The 17520-nt window shown below is 35.3% G+C and overlaps 1 protein-coding gene and 1 long non-coding RNA gene across 7 annotated transcripts in view; both read left to right on the top strand.

Annotated features, from left to right (window-relative positions):
- The window catches only part of dyl (transmembrane protein dusky-like), a 54189-nt gene that overhangs the window by 23856 nt on the left and 12813 nt on the right, over positions 1 to 17520 (top strand). Inside the window, exons 1-2 of one of the 6 annotated variants that reach the window (XM_011054403.2) lie at positions 3155 to 3455; positions 12882 to 12963. In XM_011054403.2, the coding sequence (XP_011052705.1) occupies positions 12895 to 12963 (69 nt within the window). In that variant the 5' untranslated portion in view covers positions 3155 to 3455; positions 12882 to 12894. The other 5 variants (XM_087414328.1, XM_011054397.2, XM_011054398.2 and 2 more) reach the window with 5 other exon arrangements.
- On the top strand, positions 12972 to 17374 carry LOC147907030 (uncharacterized). The gene is made up of 2 exons (XR_015547693.1): positions 12972 to 14650; positions 15523 to 17374. It is a non-coding gene; the product is annotated as an uncharacterized LOC147907030 (long non-coding RNA).

Genomic DNA, 17520 nt, shown 5'->3' with positions numbered 1-17520 from the left:
ATGGTCGCTGACGTCAGAGCGCGAGGAAAAATTGCGCAATTTCACCATTCCGGCCGACGCGGAATTTGTTCGCGCAGCTTTCTTCCGGAATTGGATCTGCTCGAGGAGACGGAACAAGAGAAAGATAGAAAAAGGGAGAGAGAGAGAGGGGGGGGGGGAGAGAGAGAGAGACATATATTAGAAAAAGAGAAGGGCGGGTGGAATGTCAATGATTCGTTTCATAAAACATGCGATGCATTGTTCCACCTGGCGATGCCTATAAGGATTTCAATTAACATACATTAGCCCATTGTTTGGTCAATAAACGTCGTATGCCAATATATTAATTAGCATAATTACTGCTGTGAGAAAATCCACGTACAAGGAGTACATGATATTCCATTCATAAATATTAATTCATAAGTTTTTTTAATAAAAAATCACGTGGATTCGTCGAAGAAAATGATAATGAGTTCTGTCACTCAATACATACATAAAAAAAAAACTGTGTATCGTCTTTTTATTATAACTTACACTGACAATAACATTAAATTTTATATATAATATCGGATTATGCTAATCATATTGATTAGTGTTGGTATAAATGTATGTAGAATATTTAGATATTATCTTGTTATTATTGAAGACGATGCTTCTCCGCTTTCAGTGACGAGTAAATTGGAGAGTTTCCTTGACCCGAATAATCAGGATTCGCGTAGCTGTGCTTAACTTATTATTATAACAGCCGTTACACACGTAATTCTTCCATGTATACGTATGAGCGCGTGAACGAGTTGCAGCTACGGATGATCGAGAGAAGAAACTAAACACTTAATAATACCTGTTGACCTTCACCTAGGTACCTTCACGATTATCGGCGAGTGTTACTTTTCTTCCGGTATTCGTCTCTCGGAAATATTTCTCAGATTCCTGTCGTTGCCCTCGAATCCTTTTCCATCTTTATGCGAGATGAAATCTCCTAAACTCTGTTCTTTAATCCTACGCCGAGGATAAGAATCAATTTGAAACTTTATCCTAAGTTAACTCTTGCTCTAAATTTCATAGTTACTTTAAGGAAGAATTTGTTGAACTTCTTTATGATATCTCAATCTTGATTTCATTTCCACAGCAATTGAAGTAAGTAGCAAGGATTGTTAAAGGATTTTAGAATATTAAAGCATAGATCTCTGAAGCGCTTTTGGATAAAGAGGATGAAGGAATATGGTTACCTATTCAATACTCTTCTTTATGCACTTGGCGTATTTTTTTCTTTTTTAAAGAAGTTTTTTTTTAGATATCAAATATGTTACACAAACCAATTGAAATACGCGTGAAAACGTAAAAAAATTGTGAAGACAATAGATGTCTCTCATTTGCGGAGAACAACGACATAATTAAAAAAACTAAGTTTTTTAGAATATAAGTTTGAATATTTTTAAAATTTTGTAAATGTTATTTTTAAATATGAATATATGTATAACAACTGATTGTACAGGGATAAAAGTATCATTAATTCATTGTTTAGAATATTAAATTCTTATCATTTATAAAAACAAACATTTAAAATAACTCTCTTTGATTTATAACACTTTTGCTGCAAAATTATGTTCAATTAAAAATTATCAATTAATAATTATTTATAAGAACATTATCTAATAATATAATGTTCTTATAAAAAACAAGTTTAATTATTAATTATTTTATTATATTATTTGAGATTGTGTCATTATTGTAGATTTTTAACATTGCGAAAGAAAACAGGAAAAAAATATATTTTGAATAAAACAATGAAAGGATGTAGAAAAAATATCAAAATAAATCATTGCAAAAAATTTTATCATAATATATTCATATGAAAAATAAATTGCACTTTATTAGCGAATAATAAAAATATATAAAAGTAGTTCATACAGTAGTTCATACACATAAAAATAATATAACTGTAAAAGTATAAATTCAATTGTTTTTATGAAAAAGCTTGAATAATACAAGAATTATGAAAAATAAATTCTTAGTTCAAATAAAATAATAAGAAAATAAATTGCAACTTATTGCATATAAAAGTATGAAAATTAAAGATATCTTTATGAATAAGCTCAAATAATATGACATAAAATATGACATAAATATTTACAGTTGTAAAATGATTTATAAAATTTTGGTATAAAACGCTAAATAATACTTTCAAAACTGATAAAAAGTCATAGAAACTGAAAGATATGACGTTTTGTGTGAAAATGAAATAAGGTATCTTCCAATACAACTGCCTACATAGAAACAACCGAGATAAAACACTGTTGAATCAAACAATTAACAAAATGCGATATTGACACAACTGCTGTCTCCTGATAAGTTTTAGTAACTTATGTCGATTTACTAAAATTAAGAACGTTCAAAAGATCATTCTATTTTTATAAACGACGAAAAAAATGACAATTTTTTAATTATTTTGTTGTTCTGGTAAATAAGCAATATGCAATAAAGGATTAAGCAACGTTCTAAAATTTAAATTTATTCAATAACCTATCATTCATGCAAGCAAAGACAAACATCATAGAAGCTTATGAATAACAGACTTAATTTAACAGACTCATCAACATACATCTTATTTTTCTTCTTGTGCAAAATTAAATCGCGATAATTAATGTTGCAGTATGCAATGTAACTGTATGCATCAATATTCTAATAAGTATTACAATAATAATGTCAATAAAGTGCAAGTACAACAAAAGAGCGTTCCTGAGGTTGGCCGCTGTCGTGGCCCTGAACGTGGGCAACTGAGAACTTTCGCTGGCATCCGGCTTGCGCTCGACTTCCGCCGTTGCGCCGATGCAACCGAGATAGAATGGGTCGTACCGAACTCCAAGCTTATGATTCAGCCTCGGCTGTGTTGCAACTCCGTCCGATGCAGCGATGCTTAACAAAAAAGAAAGCGATGGAGTGACGCACGTAAAGGGTTTTCCAACTATTTGTTCGTGTCAAAACGAATTAAAGAGTGGATCGGTTTCTTTTTTCTTTTTTTTTGTAAAAAGAATCGAGGGGACGGGATAGATGACACATAGAATTTCGATTTTTCCACTAGGCGACGAGCACGTTGGAGCAGCCGAGGTGGTTTTTGGTGAAAGCCGACGACTTCGAGAGGGGAGAGTATATAGGCCGCAGGTCGTTTCAGGTGTGCTCACAACTAACGCATTCGCCCAAGTCACCGGTGTCTTTCGACCGAATCGAGTATCTGATAATCTATACTGAATATCGATATCTTTCCTTCGACGCTCTAACCGCGTAAAAAAAAAGACAAAGAAGATTTTTCTCTCTCGAGCGTCTTTCTCTTTCGGCCAGTCCCAAGGTGGGACCGTCAACGAAGAAGAGGAACCTCTATAAGGGAGGATACGCGGCAGGAAGAAGTCACAAGTGCCAAGTGTGTGTGTCAATAGGATTATATCGAGCTTCCCACTGAACCACGAAGAGGAAAAGAGGTTTGTGATTATTTGATATGTGCTAATTGATATGTGATCAGTGATGCGACTGTCTAAACTGTGGTGCGATATGCACACGTTTCGTTGGACACAACGTTTGCTGCGCCCTTTTCTGACGGTGAAAGTAAAAAGGGTACACGATGGGGCAGATGAGACAGTGCTTATTTAATCGTAATCTAAAAATCGATTGTAATATATTTCCATTCTTCCACTTGATTCCTGATAGCATACTTTATTCGGGATACAGCCTGAGGATATTTTTAGGATCTTCAAAGGATATACGGACGTCCTCTGGATTTCTAAGGATGTCTTCTCCTAAAGGTCTGCGCTGTCAGATATGTTGCTGGAATTTTTTCATTATGATAAGAGAAAGAAATATAAGGCAGTAGGTATAAATACAATAGATATTTATTTATACTTGCACTAAAAAAAATAATGTTATACCAACAGCAATGTTTTAATTAAAAATTTTGTTTATTCAAGCATTATTAATGAAACAAATATGTTATGCTCTTGTTTTCATAAAACTTTATTTGTTTCATTAATACTGTTGTAAATCAACAAGATCATTTTCAATTAAAATATTGTTATTGGTATATCTTTTTTTCAATGTGCCTTATATTTCTTTTTTCTATCGTAATGAAAAAAATTTCTCATACACAGTACATTTTATCTGAGGACACCTAGAGACGTCCTTTGGAGATCTTTAGGATTTTCCTTGGAGATCTGTGTATAGTGCCTATTAAACAATTAGTTTTTTGGACTCTATCAAGGATTATATTTTTCTTCACTATGAAATTTGCGTTATTTAATTATTATTTAACTTTGTCCCCGAAGTTTCCGTTCGACATTAATTTTTTCGGAGTAAATACGCTTCGCGCCAAAAATTCTTCTTCGACATTCACGAAACATGACGGACGTCGGCGGCTTCTTCAAAGGCCACACCAAGTCAAGAGAAAGTTAAAATGACTTATTTTGACATCATGAAAGTCAAATTGATGATTTTTTTTACAAAGTTTGACTGCTTATTGATGTCGAGAATCAGTCATTTTGATTTTTTTTTTATTTTTATGTGTTCCTTGGATTCTTGTCTGGAGAGAAGAGCACCGGCAAACACCTCCTCTTCGACTATCTCCCTCTTCTCATCTTCCCCACTCGCGCGGTTTCGCGCGAGCACACGTCGAAAAGGCAAAAGGGTATGTGGGGTAGCGAGTCAGTGTGTCAGCGTTCTGGCGTCTCTCCTCGCGGAGAGGTGCGTCCTTCCTTCTCCGGGTCTATGTCAGGAATAAGGTCGCGCGTAGGTAGAGGGAGACCATCTGCTGTACGGCGGTTCGTAAAGAGGCGAGAGAAGATGAGACCGCACATCTAATTCCGTGATGAGAAACGTCATGCTCAAACACATCCGCGATGTGATCGCGCTCAAACGAAATCGATACACACTCGGTTAATCTGACAACAGCGTTAGATAGGTGACACTCACGTAATTGTTAATATTAATGAAGTTAATTAGCTGAGGGAAAGGAAACGAGATGAGTTTCGAAGGATAGCATGAGGCGATTGAACTTTATCTTCTGATCCCCTTAACCGCGCAGTAGTCCGTTATGCTTTCTACAAGGTTTCCAAAGTTCCTTTTGTCGCGGCATGATTTTCCGCTTTTCTGAGCATGATTATGTGATCGCGTCGGAGCTCGTTAGCCGTTGAAATTCAACGCATCGTGATAGTTCCTACGCTCTTAGAAAGGCCACCGTGGCAATTTCATATATTCAGCAAAATGGATCTAGAAACCATTCGTCGACCAACGGCCAACGTATATATGAGTGATGGAGATATCTTCGTGAATTTTGACAAGCTCTGGTCAAATCTAATCTGATTTTGAACGGGAGAAAGAGTTAACGTAATAGGATTCTAATTATGATAAAATTATTACAATTGTTATGATTAAGTAATTCATTTAATTTTTCCAATTGTTATTACATAATTATTATAAGTATAATTCTGTTTTCTAACACAGACATTCTTAAATTCTCATTCTTTTATAATTTCATACGTAATTATATTTTTTATCGTTCTCAAAAGCAAGAAGTAAAATAAATAATGATATTATCTGAAATTGATATTATCTTTAAGCGGATCATTTAATTTTTCGTCATTTAATTTTTCCAATTATTACAATTAATTATTAGAAATATAATTATTAGGAATATATAATTCTAAGACATTCTTAAATTACGAAAAAGATAATTCTTTTATTATTTCAAACGTAATTATATTTTTTACCGTTCTCTCAGGCGAGCAATGAAATGTGTAATTGATTTTCAAGCAAACTCAACGTAAATTGTAATTTACTTGTTAGGCTGAGGTTATCATCACAGCAATTAGTATGCTATCCGAATTTAATCATAGTAATAAAGAAGTGAATGATGTTTTGAACGTAAATATTGCTTTCTCAGCTTCTCTGAGAGATATCCGAAGGAACGATTCGTGAATTATGATGTATGCAGAAAAATCTAGTACCGCTATAAATATCTCGATCGTGAGATGCCTTCCCATTCGAGTCACTTTCACGGGAGCGCTGAATTTGGCGCACAGCGATCTCATGATGTTCTGTGTCGCGTTACATTCTTATAGGGTTTCACCTGGCGTATATAACGGTACTGCTATTACGTCACGAACACACACCTGTCACATATGTAGCGAACAAAGGGTTGCACCACACAACCCGGTAAAATAATAATGCAGAAGGAGGGACTGTGCGCGCATCGCCAGATATCTGATTTCAGTAACGAGGAAACTTGGACAGTGTAAGACGACTTTTCTTCTTCAAAAAACATCAGTGTAAGACGTTTCTGTTTTTTTTTAATATTTTAAATAATATTTTTATTGTATGAGCAAATTAAAAATCAATTCATTCATGTATTCATAGTTCTTATATTTAAATTCTTGAGATATCACAAATTAATCAGAGCACCGCATTAGCGTCTTAAGACATTGCTTAAGACGATCTTGAAATAAGAACCGACTATAAATACCAGCCTTAAATCAGTTTCAATCAAAATCGACTTTATTCTTCTGTTGAAACTTCTAAACACTTTTTAAATTAATAGGTATTTAATTACAATTTTGAAAAGTATTTAAATTGTGTTTAGAAAATTAATAGAAATTGTAAAATCGTTGCACGGAAAGAACGATTTTCTCGAAGTGTTTAAAAATTCAGTTAGATACAGATATGAAAATAATTTTGTCGGTCCATCAAAATAATTGTATAAGAATCTCTCAAGCATGAAAGTAATACTGCAAAGAGTTTTTCTGGCAACCAGTTTGAGTATCTCACATAATTTGATAATCTAACAAAATTATTTTCAAATCTGCGTGTGTGTGGCCGGTATTCATAGCTGATTCTACATTTGAGACGATTTGAAGTTACAGTCTTAAGAGCCAATTAGAGGACTGAATTAGCATCATAAGACGTTACTTAAGATAGTCTTAAAATGAGAACGGATTAAGAATACTGTTCTCTCTGCGTTTAACTAAATTTTAAATACTTCAGCAAAATCGTTCTTTCCATGTGATATAAAAGATATGAAAGAAATTAATTCGAATTATGTAAACATTTTGTTAAATGCGCATGCAGAGTAACAATGAATTTCTCACACAAAAATACCGTATTATTGGTGGAATTTAATTATATTAAGTACGCAAACCGCAAAATACACAATGTTTGCGGAAGTCTTTTTCTTCACTTGGCTAGGCGTGATTACATAATCAGTTTTCTGATTAGCAAAAGGAAATTAACAGTAATTATGCGTCGTTGATAAGAAATGAGGTCGCATGATCGCTTTCTCGTGCTTTTCGTGTTATTTCGATGTACATTTATATAACTCGTTGCATATTTTTCTTCTTTTACTTTTTCTGTCACTTTGCTCATATCCTCGTATCTTATGATGAAATTATTACATGTAATCGGATTAACGATATGTATAGTATATTTATGCGTTTAGCTTATAACGTAATATGATATTACCAGTTGAATAAAATAAAAAAAATATATTTTTGATTTATTATACTATACTGTGCTATGTACTTTACTTATCAACTCTCGGGTTATCGGGAAATTGCTTTTTAAAATTAAAAACTAGTTCGTATCCGGATTCCACCGTCGTCTTTACGTACTTGAAAACAGGATCCTTTTCCTCGCATACGTCTTAGATTCTACATGTCGTTCTTCTTCTTCTCTCTCTCTCTCTCTGCCTCTCTCCCTTCCCCTCTCTCTCTCTGTTAGATATCAGACTCTTCATTTAGCTATTTCTCGGACTGTCAGATTGTACAGTTTCACGAGAGTTACGGACGCTTATATGTGTATGCATATGTAAATGCCGAAGTACACGTAAATACCGGATTTTACAGCGCACGTAAGTAGGCAGTCCTCTTCTTTTCTCTGTACAAGATCCTCGTCATCTGGCGATTTAGGTCTCCGAAACGAGATGCTTGAAGTTTGGCCTGTTTGGAATAGATCATCTGGCTTGGACTCACGATTTCCGCGATAGGGCACCACGATGCCGACGATGATTAATTTTCGAGGCCGCTTTCTCTTAATAGCCCGCCTTTCTATCGATGTACTTTTTTTGGGACACCAGCGAGTCTGTCCAAAATTTCGTTTCGTTGCTCACGTGCGTCGAACGCGACGTCCATGATGATCATACCCGACTTTCTTTTAATACATTATTTGAAATATGATATCTGATATTAAGAGAAATGTATTCGTGGGAAATATAAAATCTGTTCCTTTTAAAATAATAAAAAAACAAAAACATTTCGATTATTGAGGAAAATATTAGGTGTTGGAATTAATTCGTAGCGTTTTACAAGTGATGGGAAGTACTTTCATTAATGTATTTTTTAATGCTCATGTGAAATAAATAACATTCTTTCATTAAAAAACGCTACGAATTAATTCCAACACCTAATACATTTTTGTAACATTTTGAATATTAAAATCGTTTTTAACAATCGAATAAATGCATAAATAATATTTTCCTAAATGCGTGTTTTTTGTGTAGATATTAAATTATCATTAGGAACAGAATAATTTTAACCTGGAAAATCAATATTTCAAAATGAAGCTCTCTGTGATCAAATCGTCTCTGTGATCGTCGTTAATCATTTAGGATTAAGACTACAAAAATATGTCCCACTGTAATCATATAAATATCCGGGCTAGTTCGGTCGACTATGAAATGTCGCGTCTCTGATTGAATTTTTCAGTCGTGGAAATTCAAGTAGAAGAATATAATTGGTTGATCGAATTTAGCAATCGTGTGCAACATAAGGAACCAGACGGGATAACTACTGCCCGCAAACAGATGATAGAAATTTAGCAGAGCATCGACTAAATTTATACAAGCTCGTGATAACACGACGAGTCGTCCAGACTAAATAGACAATGAAGCAAAGCGACGCTTTATAGTAATGATTGGAAACTGTCCGTGAATTCTCTTTTTTTTCAAACGTCTCGTGACATGTTTCCTCGACACTTTTAATCCGATGTATTCGGTATAGCTATTCACGACACGTCGATCGAATGCATAAGGGACATCTCTCTGACGGAGATAAAAGGCCAATTGGGTGGTTAAAAAAAAAAGAGGAAAAGAAAAATCCGAGAGGAAAAATCAGAGTGAAAAAATTCAATGAACGAAAGTAATTCGCCGGGTCCCTTTTTCTGAGGAAAAAAAACGAAGGGAGGAATTCATATCTTCCAAGGAATTTTAGAATATTGGTATAAGTTTTCGAGTGGAACTACTTATGAGATTCAATGTCAAATAACATCATTTGATTGTACATTTCATCTTATATAATTCTAATGATCTCTATTCAAATGAAGTTATGCCAATAAGAGCACCCTTCGACTAAATCAAATATTAGAGTGAGTTAGGTAATATTAATTTTGGTAATATTAATCTATTCGACAAACACCGCTTAGTGTGTTATTACTTAGAAATTTGATACATTTTTAAAATTTAATATGACGTTTGAATTGCGATATTACGAAATAAAAAAATACTTTTTCATTGAAAGAGTTTCAGACCAGAAGTACTCAGACTGCAGGATGAAAATGCCCGAGGAGATCTGTGTACCGGAAATATTCGAGCCGCACCGTAATCTTCGCGCTCGGGAAATCAAACGTTGAGAAAAAGAAAAAAAGAAGCGTACGCGAAAGAGAACGCGTTCACTCGCACTTTCGCGTATTATCTACCGTATCGTTATCCCTCGGCGTATGCCAGCTACCATAAGCCATTTCCGGATGGACGAGTTAGCACCCATGCGGGTGAGAAATCTAGGTCAGACATCCATTGCTGTCGGTTAGCTTTCGAGTCCCGTTCTTATCGGTCGTGGCATTACGCAAATGCAGGTGAACGCAGTGCTCTCTTTCCCTCTCTCTCTCTCTCTCTCTCTCTCTCTCTCTCTCTCGCGAAGATTTCGAGAAATGAAAATGAAAGTATCAAACAATTCGAGTGAGCGAACGCAAGTTCACGAAATAAGCGTAACATTTACATGAACATTGGATAATAAATAATCAGTTATTTGCTAAACCTACTCTGTTCGATTATCCATAAAAAGAACAGTTTTGCTGGAATAAAATTTTAGATAAAGAAAAATCTGAAAATAATTTTCTTGGACTTATTAACTGGGTTGCCATAAAATTGGAAATCAAAGGAATCAGGGAAATTGAAAATAATCAGAAAATCAAGAAAATTAAAAAATTTTTATCAACAAAAAATTAAAATTCTTGACTTTAAAGAAGTTTAATATGCGTACATCACACCTATGCTGTAGTAATTGCTCTCTCAACAAAATATTTGACAGTTTCCAAATCAGAACAAAAATATAAAAAATATTATTGAAAGTATCAGGGATCATAAAATTTCGTCTGGAAATCAGGGAAAATTATGGAATTTCAGGATGAGGAATTTGTCATCAAATATATAAGCTGAAATATAATGAGTGCAAACAATTTTGATATTCTAGCAACCAGTTTGGATGTTCTACATAATTATTTTGATAGTCCAACAAATTATTTTTTCAGATCCATATCTAATTGAATTTTTAAATACTTTAGCAAACTCGTTTCTTCCTTGATTTTAACGGTATCGGATCTTTCGCCAATATTTTTGAAGGTGATGTTAGAAATCGCGTAGAGTATTCCGCAAACCACACGAATTAAGATAAATAAAGCCTTTACAAGGGAAAATCCGTTTTTGCAGAAGTAGCGGTAAACGCGCGAAGTCGCTTCCGTATTCTGCGCGAGTATTACGAAATCTTGTGCATTGCTCACGCGGTCCTTTACTTCCGACGTCGGGATATATGACGGCTGTCCGGAAGACGATTCGCGAAATTGGACTTAGGAAAGATCAGCAATCGTCTGTGTGTCGTGACTCAATTTTCAAGGCGGAAAGGCGTCCCGGTTTCAACTGGGGGACTTGTGCGATTTCCTCCGCGCGATTTTTTGAAATTGGAGCTAGTTCGACGTTTGCAGTACGGTGTGTACGAGACACCGCTTCTGGTTTCCATCGGGATCTCGCAACGTGCACCACGATACCGTGTTATTCGAGTCACGAGTCGAGTATCCCAGACGAGCAGCTTCGTCTTCCTCTCTCCCCATCTCTTCTCGATTTCTTCGTTCCCCGTTGCGACGACCTTACGACAGACGATTCGCGTCCTGAGATTCCGCTGTCTCGAAAAAAAATAATGAGGAAATTTTCGATCTCCTACTGCGACGTCGATCGACGGTTCCATCGCAGCATCGGTCGTTTGCGTTAAACGAATTTCGAGTCTCCTCGCGACGCGGACGCTCCAAAATTTCACGCGTAATCTTCGCAGCTTTCGCGTTCCAGTTACGGTTTACATATGGCTGTAGGTTGCTGTAAAACACGTTATTGCGAGATTCGGAGTGGAAGTGCGTTGTACACTGCAACGAGCATCACTTACGTCACTTTCTCGTTACGGCATTTCTAATTTTAACCTTTTCATTGAAAATCTCTTTTTTTTTTTTTTAAATGAAAACTTCAATTGAGACGCGTGACGCGGATATCTCATCGTGTGCGTGTCTTTCACCTGTGCCGTGGTCCCTACCGCTCTTCTAGAGAGAAAGAGGGAGGAACGCGAGCGAAAAAAAGAGCAGAAACGATCGGGTGCATTGGTGGGAGTAATGCCGTCGATGGTGGGCCTGTTTGGGCCTTACGTTGTGCTGATGAGGGAGGGCGAGAGGAGGCGAATGCGATCGAGATCTTCAGTAGGTCACTGGGACGTGGCTCGTGGCCGAGACGAGTGTGGCTCGCACCTTCAGTCGGTCCCCGTCGGCCAGGAAAATCACCTCTGGGTCCGTCGAATTCCTTGCGATCGCACACGACGGTAAAAAAATAAAAGAAAACAGAAAAAAAAAATACAAGAAAGGACTCGGAGGAAAGCAAAACGCGCATAGTGGGCCCGATGAGGACCAACTGACGCGAGTTGTTGAAGCCTTCCCGTTGCGGTTGGTGCATTCGTGGGTTTCGTAAAGGGGGAAAAGCAGGTGCTTTTCCTCGGGGGGATCGTCCAAGTGATCGCGGGTTTCTTTGATAGAACGAGGCGCCCAGAAACCGGAAGAGCACGCAACGAGGTGCATCGATTAATGTTCTTCTTCCGCAAGACTGGTCTCGAATGCGTTCCGCATTCCGAAAGGAGCTGTCGTAGTCGCGCGTGCTTTCGTATGTTCGCGAGAGATATTATCTGACGAGTACTTACCCGGTATTGTTGTACTTGCAAATTCTTACAATATTAATTGGAATTTCAATAAGCAGAGGAGTAATGTGAACATCGAGACTGTTTTCGTGAAATTAAATTAATTGCCTTTCGTTGTCACCGACTGTGATTATATCATTAATCTTGCAAAATGTCTACAATTGTATTATACATGCACGTGATTCTCTTAAATAATTTTAAAAGAATGCAAAGTCTAGAATGTGTGTGGTGACTTCACGCAGTGTTTCACGAGTGTAGATTTATTTTTAGGTTTAAGTAGCTTTTTCCGATTATACGTTCCGTGTTCTGAGATGTGAGTTAAATGTTTATTGCGTAACGTGCAGCCATTGACAAACATATATATACACATACACACTCATTCGTTCAACCGATGATAAAATTGACGATTATGCTTTAATTATGTCGTTATATTGGCATTCTTAATTGATGAACTAAGATCCTATTTGATCAATCATATTATATTGCACATATTATTAAATTTATCTATTTTAACGAATAACGTCGTATCACTGTGAACTCATGTTATCGACGATCAAAAGTTATTTAAAAATTTATCCTTTAGATGGATTATGTAAGACTCACGATAATGTAACTATCAATTTTTCAGGTTTTTTTTTTGTATTATTACAGAGAGGACACGCACATGATGGAGAGGACGTGGCGGAATATACGGAAGACGGCCTTTCTTTTATTGCTGCCCTTACTATTGGACGTGAGTGAAGTTACTTTCTCAAAAATTAATCATAGAATTAAATCGCTTTCTTTTGTATATTAATAATAATTACAATTAATTGGGCATGAAACAATATCTTTATAAATCTTACAAAAATTTCGACAGTTTGACACTCAGCTTATTTTTCAAAATAATAAAAAAAATAAATGAAAAAGCTTTTAAACTTTTAACAATGAATGCCTTATTAATTAATAATTTAATTTAATTATGATTTATTCGTCTTCACTTTATTCATTTAATTATCTTCTTTTTTTTCTAAATAAATAAGATAATTAAGTGAATAAAAAAAAAAAAAATAAAATTATTATTATATTTCATTAATAAACAATTGTTAAGAGTTTGAAAGCTTTTTCATTTTCTTATAGGCATAATAGAGTTTGATAGACGTTTCGCGAATTTGTTCAAATAAATCGAACGAGTCAATCTGACAAATACACCGTCAATTTTCTAATTCCACAAGAGACCGATTATACTGTATTCTCGTCTATGTGCGTCGCGCAATACGTCCGTTCATAATACCCCACGTTAAATTTGCATGCCACGACGATCGACATTGTAATTTCACTGCGCAATAATTCTCAGTTGAACAACGAAGATTACTACTCGCGGTTAGAACGCATTCTCTCCCCCTTTCGAAGTGACAGACAGGTCGTTAATACGATAACCGTTATGCCGCGACGCGTAAAATGGGTGAAGTTATTTACGCACCTGTAGTGTGTACATTGTATCTTTACGTTTTGTGACGTTTTGTGAATTATACACGTTTAGAAATAGAATTACCGGCGCGACGCGACGTCCAGCGTCCCATAATTATAGTCTGCAACAATGTTGGCATCGTACGCTTTCAATATTGATTAAATCTGTCAAGTGGAAGCACGTATATATCATAGAGAATATAATGAATTTTGCTGATGGTAACAATTACAGGAATTTTTATGCGACGCTTATTTTCCGGATAATCGACACTCCTCGGAGATCTGAAACTGAAAAAACTCACAAACATTCCCGGTATTTATCGAATTACGGGGCATTCTTCTTTTTATTGAAAACTTCGCTCAGATCCGAGCGTTCTCGAATCCTCGAATCTACTTTATCAAAAAAAAATCATCATCCCGCGCATAGAAATTCACTAATTCGCGAGGAATCGCCGAAAACTCGAGAAGTTCGAGGATAATTGAGACGATTGACGTGTGTTTCAACGACCGTTAAAAAAACTGATGTGACCGTTAAAAAATTCATTCGATCCCTCGCAAAAAGTGATACTTCATTGATGTTTGGCGTATCTCCGGAACCGCTACGCAACATGTGCACGTGCCGCTGGCCGAGAATCAACACAACGTTAAGTTAATGCTTAAGAGGAATCACCGTAGCCGCGGGCTGTGCCTGTGCCACATATAATCCGCGACGCTGATGCTTTCTGAGGCAAAAGTCTGAATGAAGTGGCTTGACCGCGTCGTTTAATCGGTAAATACGGATACGCTCGCGGGGACGCTCGTTAACGAATGATGATCGTCTTGTGGATTATTCCCACCCTTCACTTGTGTAAGAATTCACTTCTCCGCGTGGGAACTGAATTAATTATTTTTGAGAGGGTATCGTCGATAGGGCAATTACATCGTGCAATTTTACATAGAGAGGAACGATTTTAATTCAACACAATTTAGAGGTAGATTAAATATCTATCTAAATTGTTGGATAGATTAAATTTTGATGAAATATCTAACAAATTGAATATATATAGACCTGAAAATAATTTTGTTGGACCATCAAAATGATTATGCAGGGAATTTAAGCTTAACGAGCAATGCTGTAAAAAGTTTTGACAATCATTTTAAGTTTTCCATATAATTATTTTGATAAACCAATAAAATTTATTGTCGCATCTATGTCTATTTAATTTTTTAGATACTTCAGCGAAATCGTTTGCGGGTACATTTTCATACTACATTTTTATACTACATTTTCTCACGCAGACCGCAGTGGTTAAAAGTTAAAAAGACAATATAAATGAAAAAGAAGAACGCAGAAAGACGATTCGATTTTGAGAAGATTAATATTCTTTAAACTGTTCCATTCTTGTAGCCTTTTTTATTTCGTATGCGGTTTTCATTTATAGAAGTTTCTTTATGTATACTACTCTGCTGAATAAGAAATCGATTCTACAGCATCAGCATAATGTTGCTTTAATTCAATTCATGATAGTATTTCTGATACAAATAATGAATAAATAAAAAAATGTCTGATGAGTTTTGCGCTAAATAGCATAATATTTAATTTTTGAAAAGTAAAAATGATAAAAAAGAATAGTATAGCGTTACCTTAACAGTTTAATAAATCGTGACAATTCATGTTAGTATTTCTGATACAGATAATAAATAAATAAATAATGTCTGATGAGTTTCGCGCTAAATAGCATAACATAATTAATTTTTAAAAAGTAAAAAAAAAAGGTCTCTGCATTCGCTTTATTTCATAGCCACGAAGATCAATCTCCGTGCTCGTTTCGTTTACTTGCATTATTTATCTGATTATATGCAGTCGTTCTCTACAACAAGACACCGTAAAGAGGGAGAGACGTTGAGCGTAACGACGTTTAACATAATAACTGATGGGAGAAAACACAGTGAGAATCAAATGAGAGTCGCGCTGTGAGAAACTAGCGCATAGCCGTCCAATTTGTAATTGGCTTGAACATTTCGAGATTTCGAAGAAACGAGCAAACGGAGGCGATGAGCCGCGTCAGGTGCAGGAGGGTGTGCACGCTATAATTTACGTGTTTCCTTTCCGTGCAGCAGCGTGACAGTAGTACACACCGACATAATAACGCCGAATGCAACCGTCGTACATACAACGGCGGAAGATAAAGTAGGAGGAAATACGCGGCCGGCGCATCCACATTTACGCCTCTTCTGCATGTACCTGTTATACCTCTGTCGTGCGTGCTCTTCTGTGTATGCACTACACACTCTAACCGCTGACTACACAGCCGAGCCGTCGAACCGAAGATAGTAGGTCACTGCGCCGGACGCAATGCCCTCTTTCAACTATACTCTCTAGACGGTACTCTCTCTTCTTCTGTTTCCCGCTATCTTCACTTCTTCTTTCTCTCTCTCCATCGTTTCATTAGCTACCTTCTTTCGTCCTCCCATCTCTCTCCCGCTTCTCACGCTTTTTCTCTTTTTCCTCCATTATCTCTCTCGTCTCTATCTTTAATATTCTACTTGTGTTTCTCTTCCTTTCTCTATTCCAAATAACGTGCTTTATGTTTTATATCAAACGATCAATAATATTATTAGCTTCTTTAAGAGTTTGGTAAGAATATTTATTGGGATGCATTGCATATTGCATATTTAATTTAACAAGTTGATTTCTATAGATCAATTAAATTTGTTATTTATGAATTATTAATTCATACAAAGCAAATTTCAAACATATAATCGCAACGATATAATTCTTCCTAATTAATTAGTCAGTTTTTCTTAAATTAAAAAATAGACAAATTTTATATAATTAATATAAGAGTAATTAAAATATTTTAGAATATTCTATTAAAATCTTCTGTTAAAATAAAACATTAATGAACAGTTACGAAAGTAATTGTTTGGATAGTGCATTATTATATCGATGATTTCTTCAGGCTGTTCTTCAAACTAATATGAAAACACTAGTTTCACAATTAATTGTCCAAATATAAATATAAACTATTAATGCTGTAATGCGTGTGTAAAACTAAAATTATTAACAATTTGAAGAATTGTTCTTGATATCTATTATACAATATTTATTCACGTTTCATATCTTTTAATATTTACAAGAATTTCACAATAATAACTAAACTAGATTAAAAATATGCGATTGAAAAACAATGGAATAGAAATAATAGGAGGGAAGTGATTGCTCCACCTTTTAAAGAGTTAATATACGTGATTTAGCATTGAAAGTTTTCTTAGACGTTGTTAGACCGCCATTGACAAGTTGTAATGAATGAGAATGAAGTGTTCCCTGTATTTGCGACTCTAAACAGTGCAATCTTGTGGATGACCACAGAGCGCTTCCCATTGCACTCGTTCCGGTAGTCAGCTTAGTGATCTTGTAATTTGAAATTGTTAGTGGTCTTTCCCATGTCATTTCAACTAACCATCGATGATGATTCTACAATCGTCGAAATACCGCTTTAATTGGACTATATAATTTTAATTGCATTTTATTCGTCCGACAGGATGCATTTGCGTCTACGCGTTCTTTGAGAATAAATGCGATTTAGAAGATAATGTTGTCAGTTTTTCAAAGGAAGATTTTCTGCAGATAATGCGATATGTATTGTTTTTCTTTTGTAAAAATACTGTAAACAAATACAATACAATAAAGTTTTAATTTTTGTCGTACCTTATATTTATAAGACACTTATATTTATTATTTATCTGACGGATTTATGTTCTCACAGATCCCTATATTTTTAAATCTAGGCCATTCTAAAGTTGCAAGACATATTGTGATGTCTCTTACGTTTCTATTTAATCATAGAATATACATATA

Source organism: Acromyrmex echinatior, chromosome 16, assembly GCF_024713525.1.
Source record: "Acromyrmex echinatior isolate Ae372 chromosome 16, ASM2471352v2, whole genome shotgun sequence".
NCBI classification, from domain to species: Eukaryota; Metazoa; Arthropoda; class Insecta; order Hymenoptera; family Formicidae; genus Acromyrmex; species Acromyrmex echinatior.
Note: the sequence above shows the minus strand (reverse complement) of the source record. Positions and strands in the feature narration are given on the sequence as shown.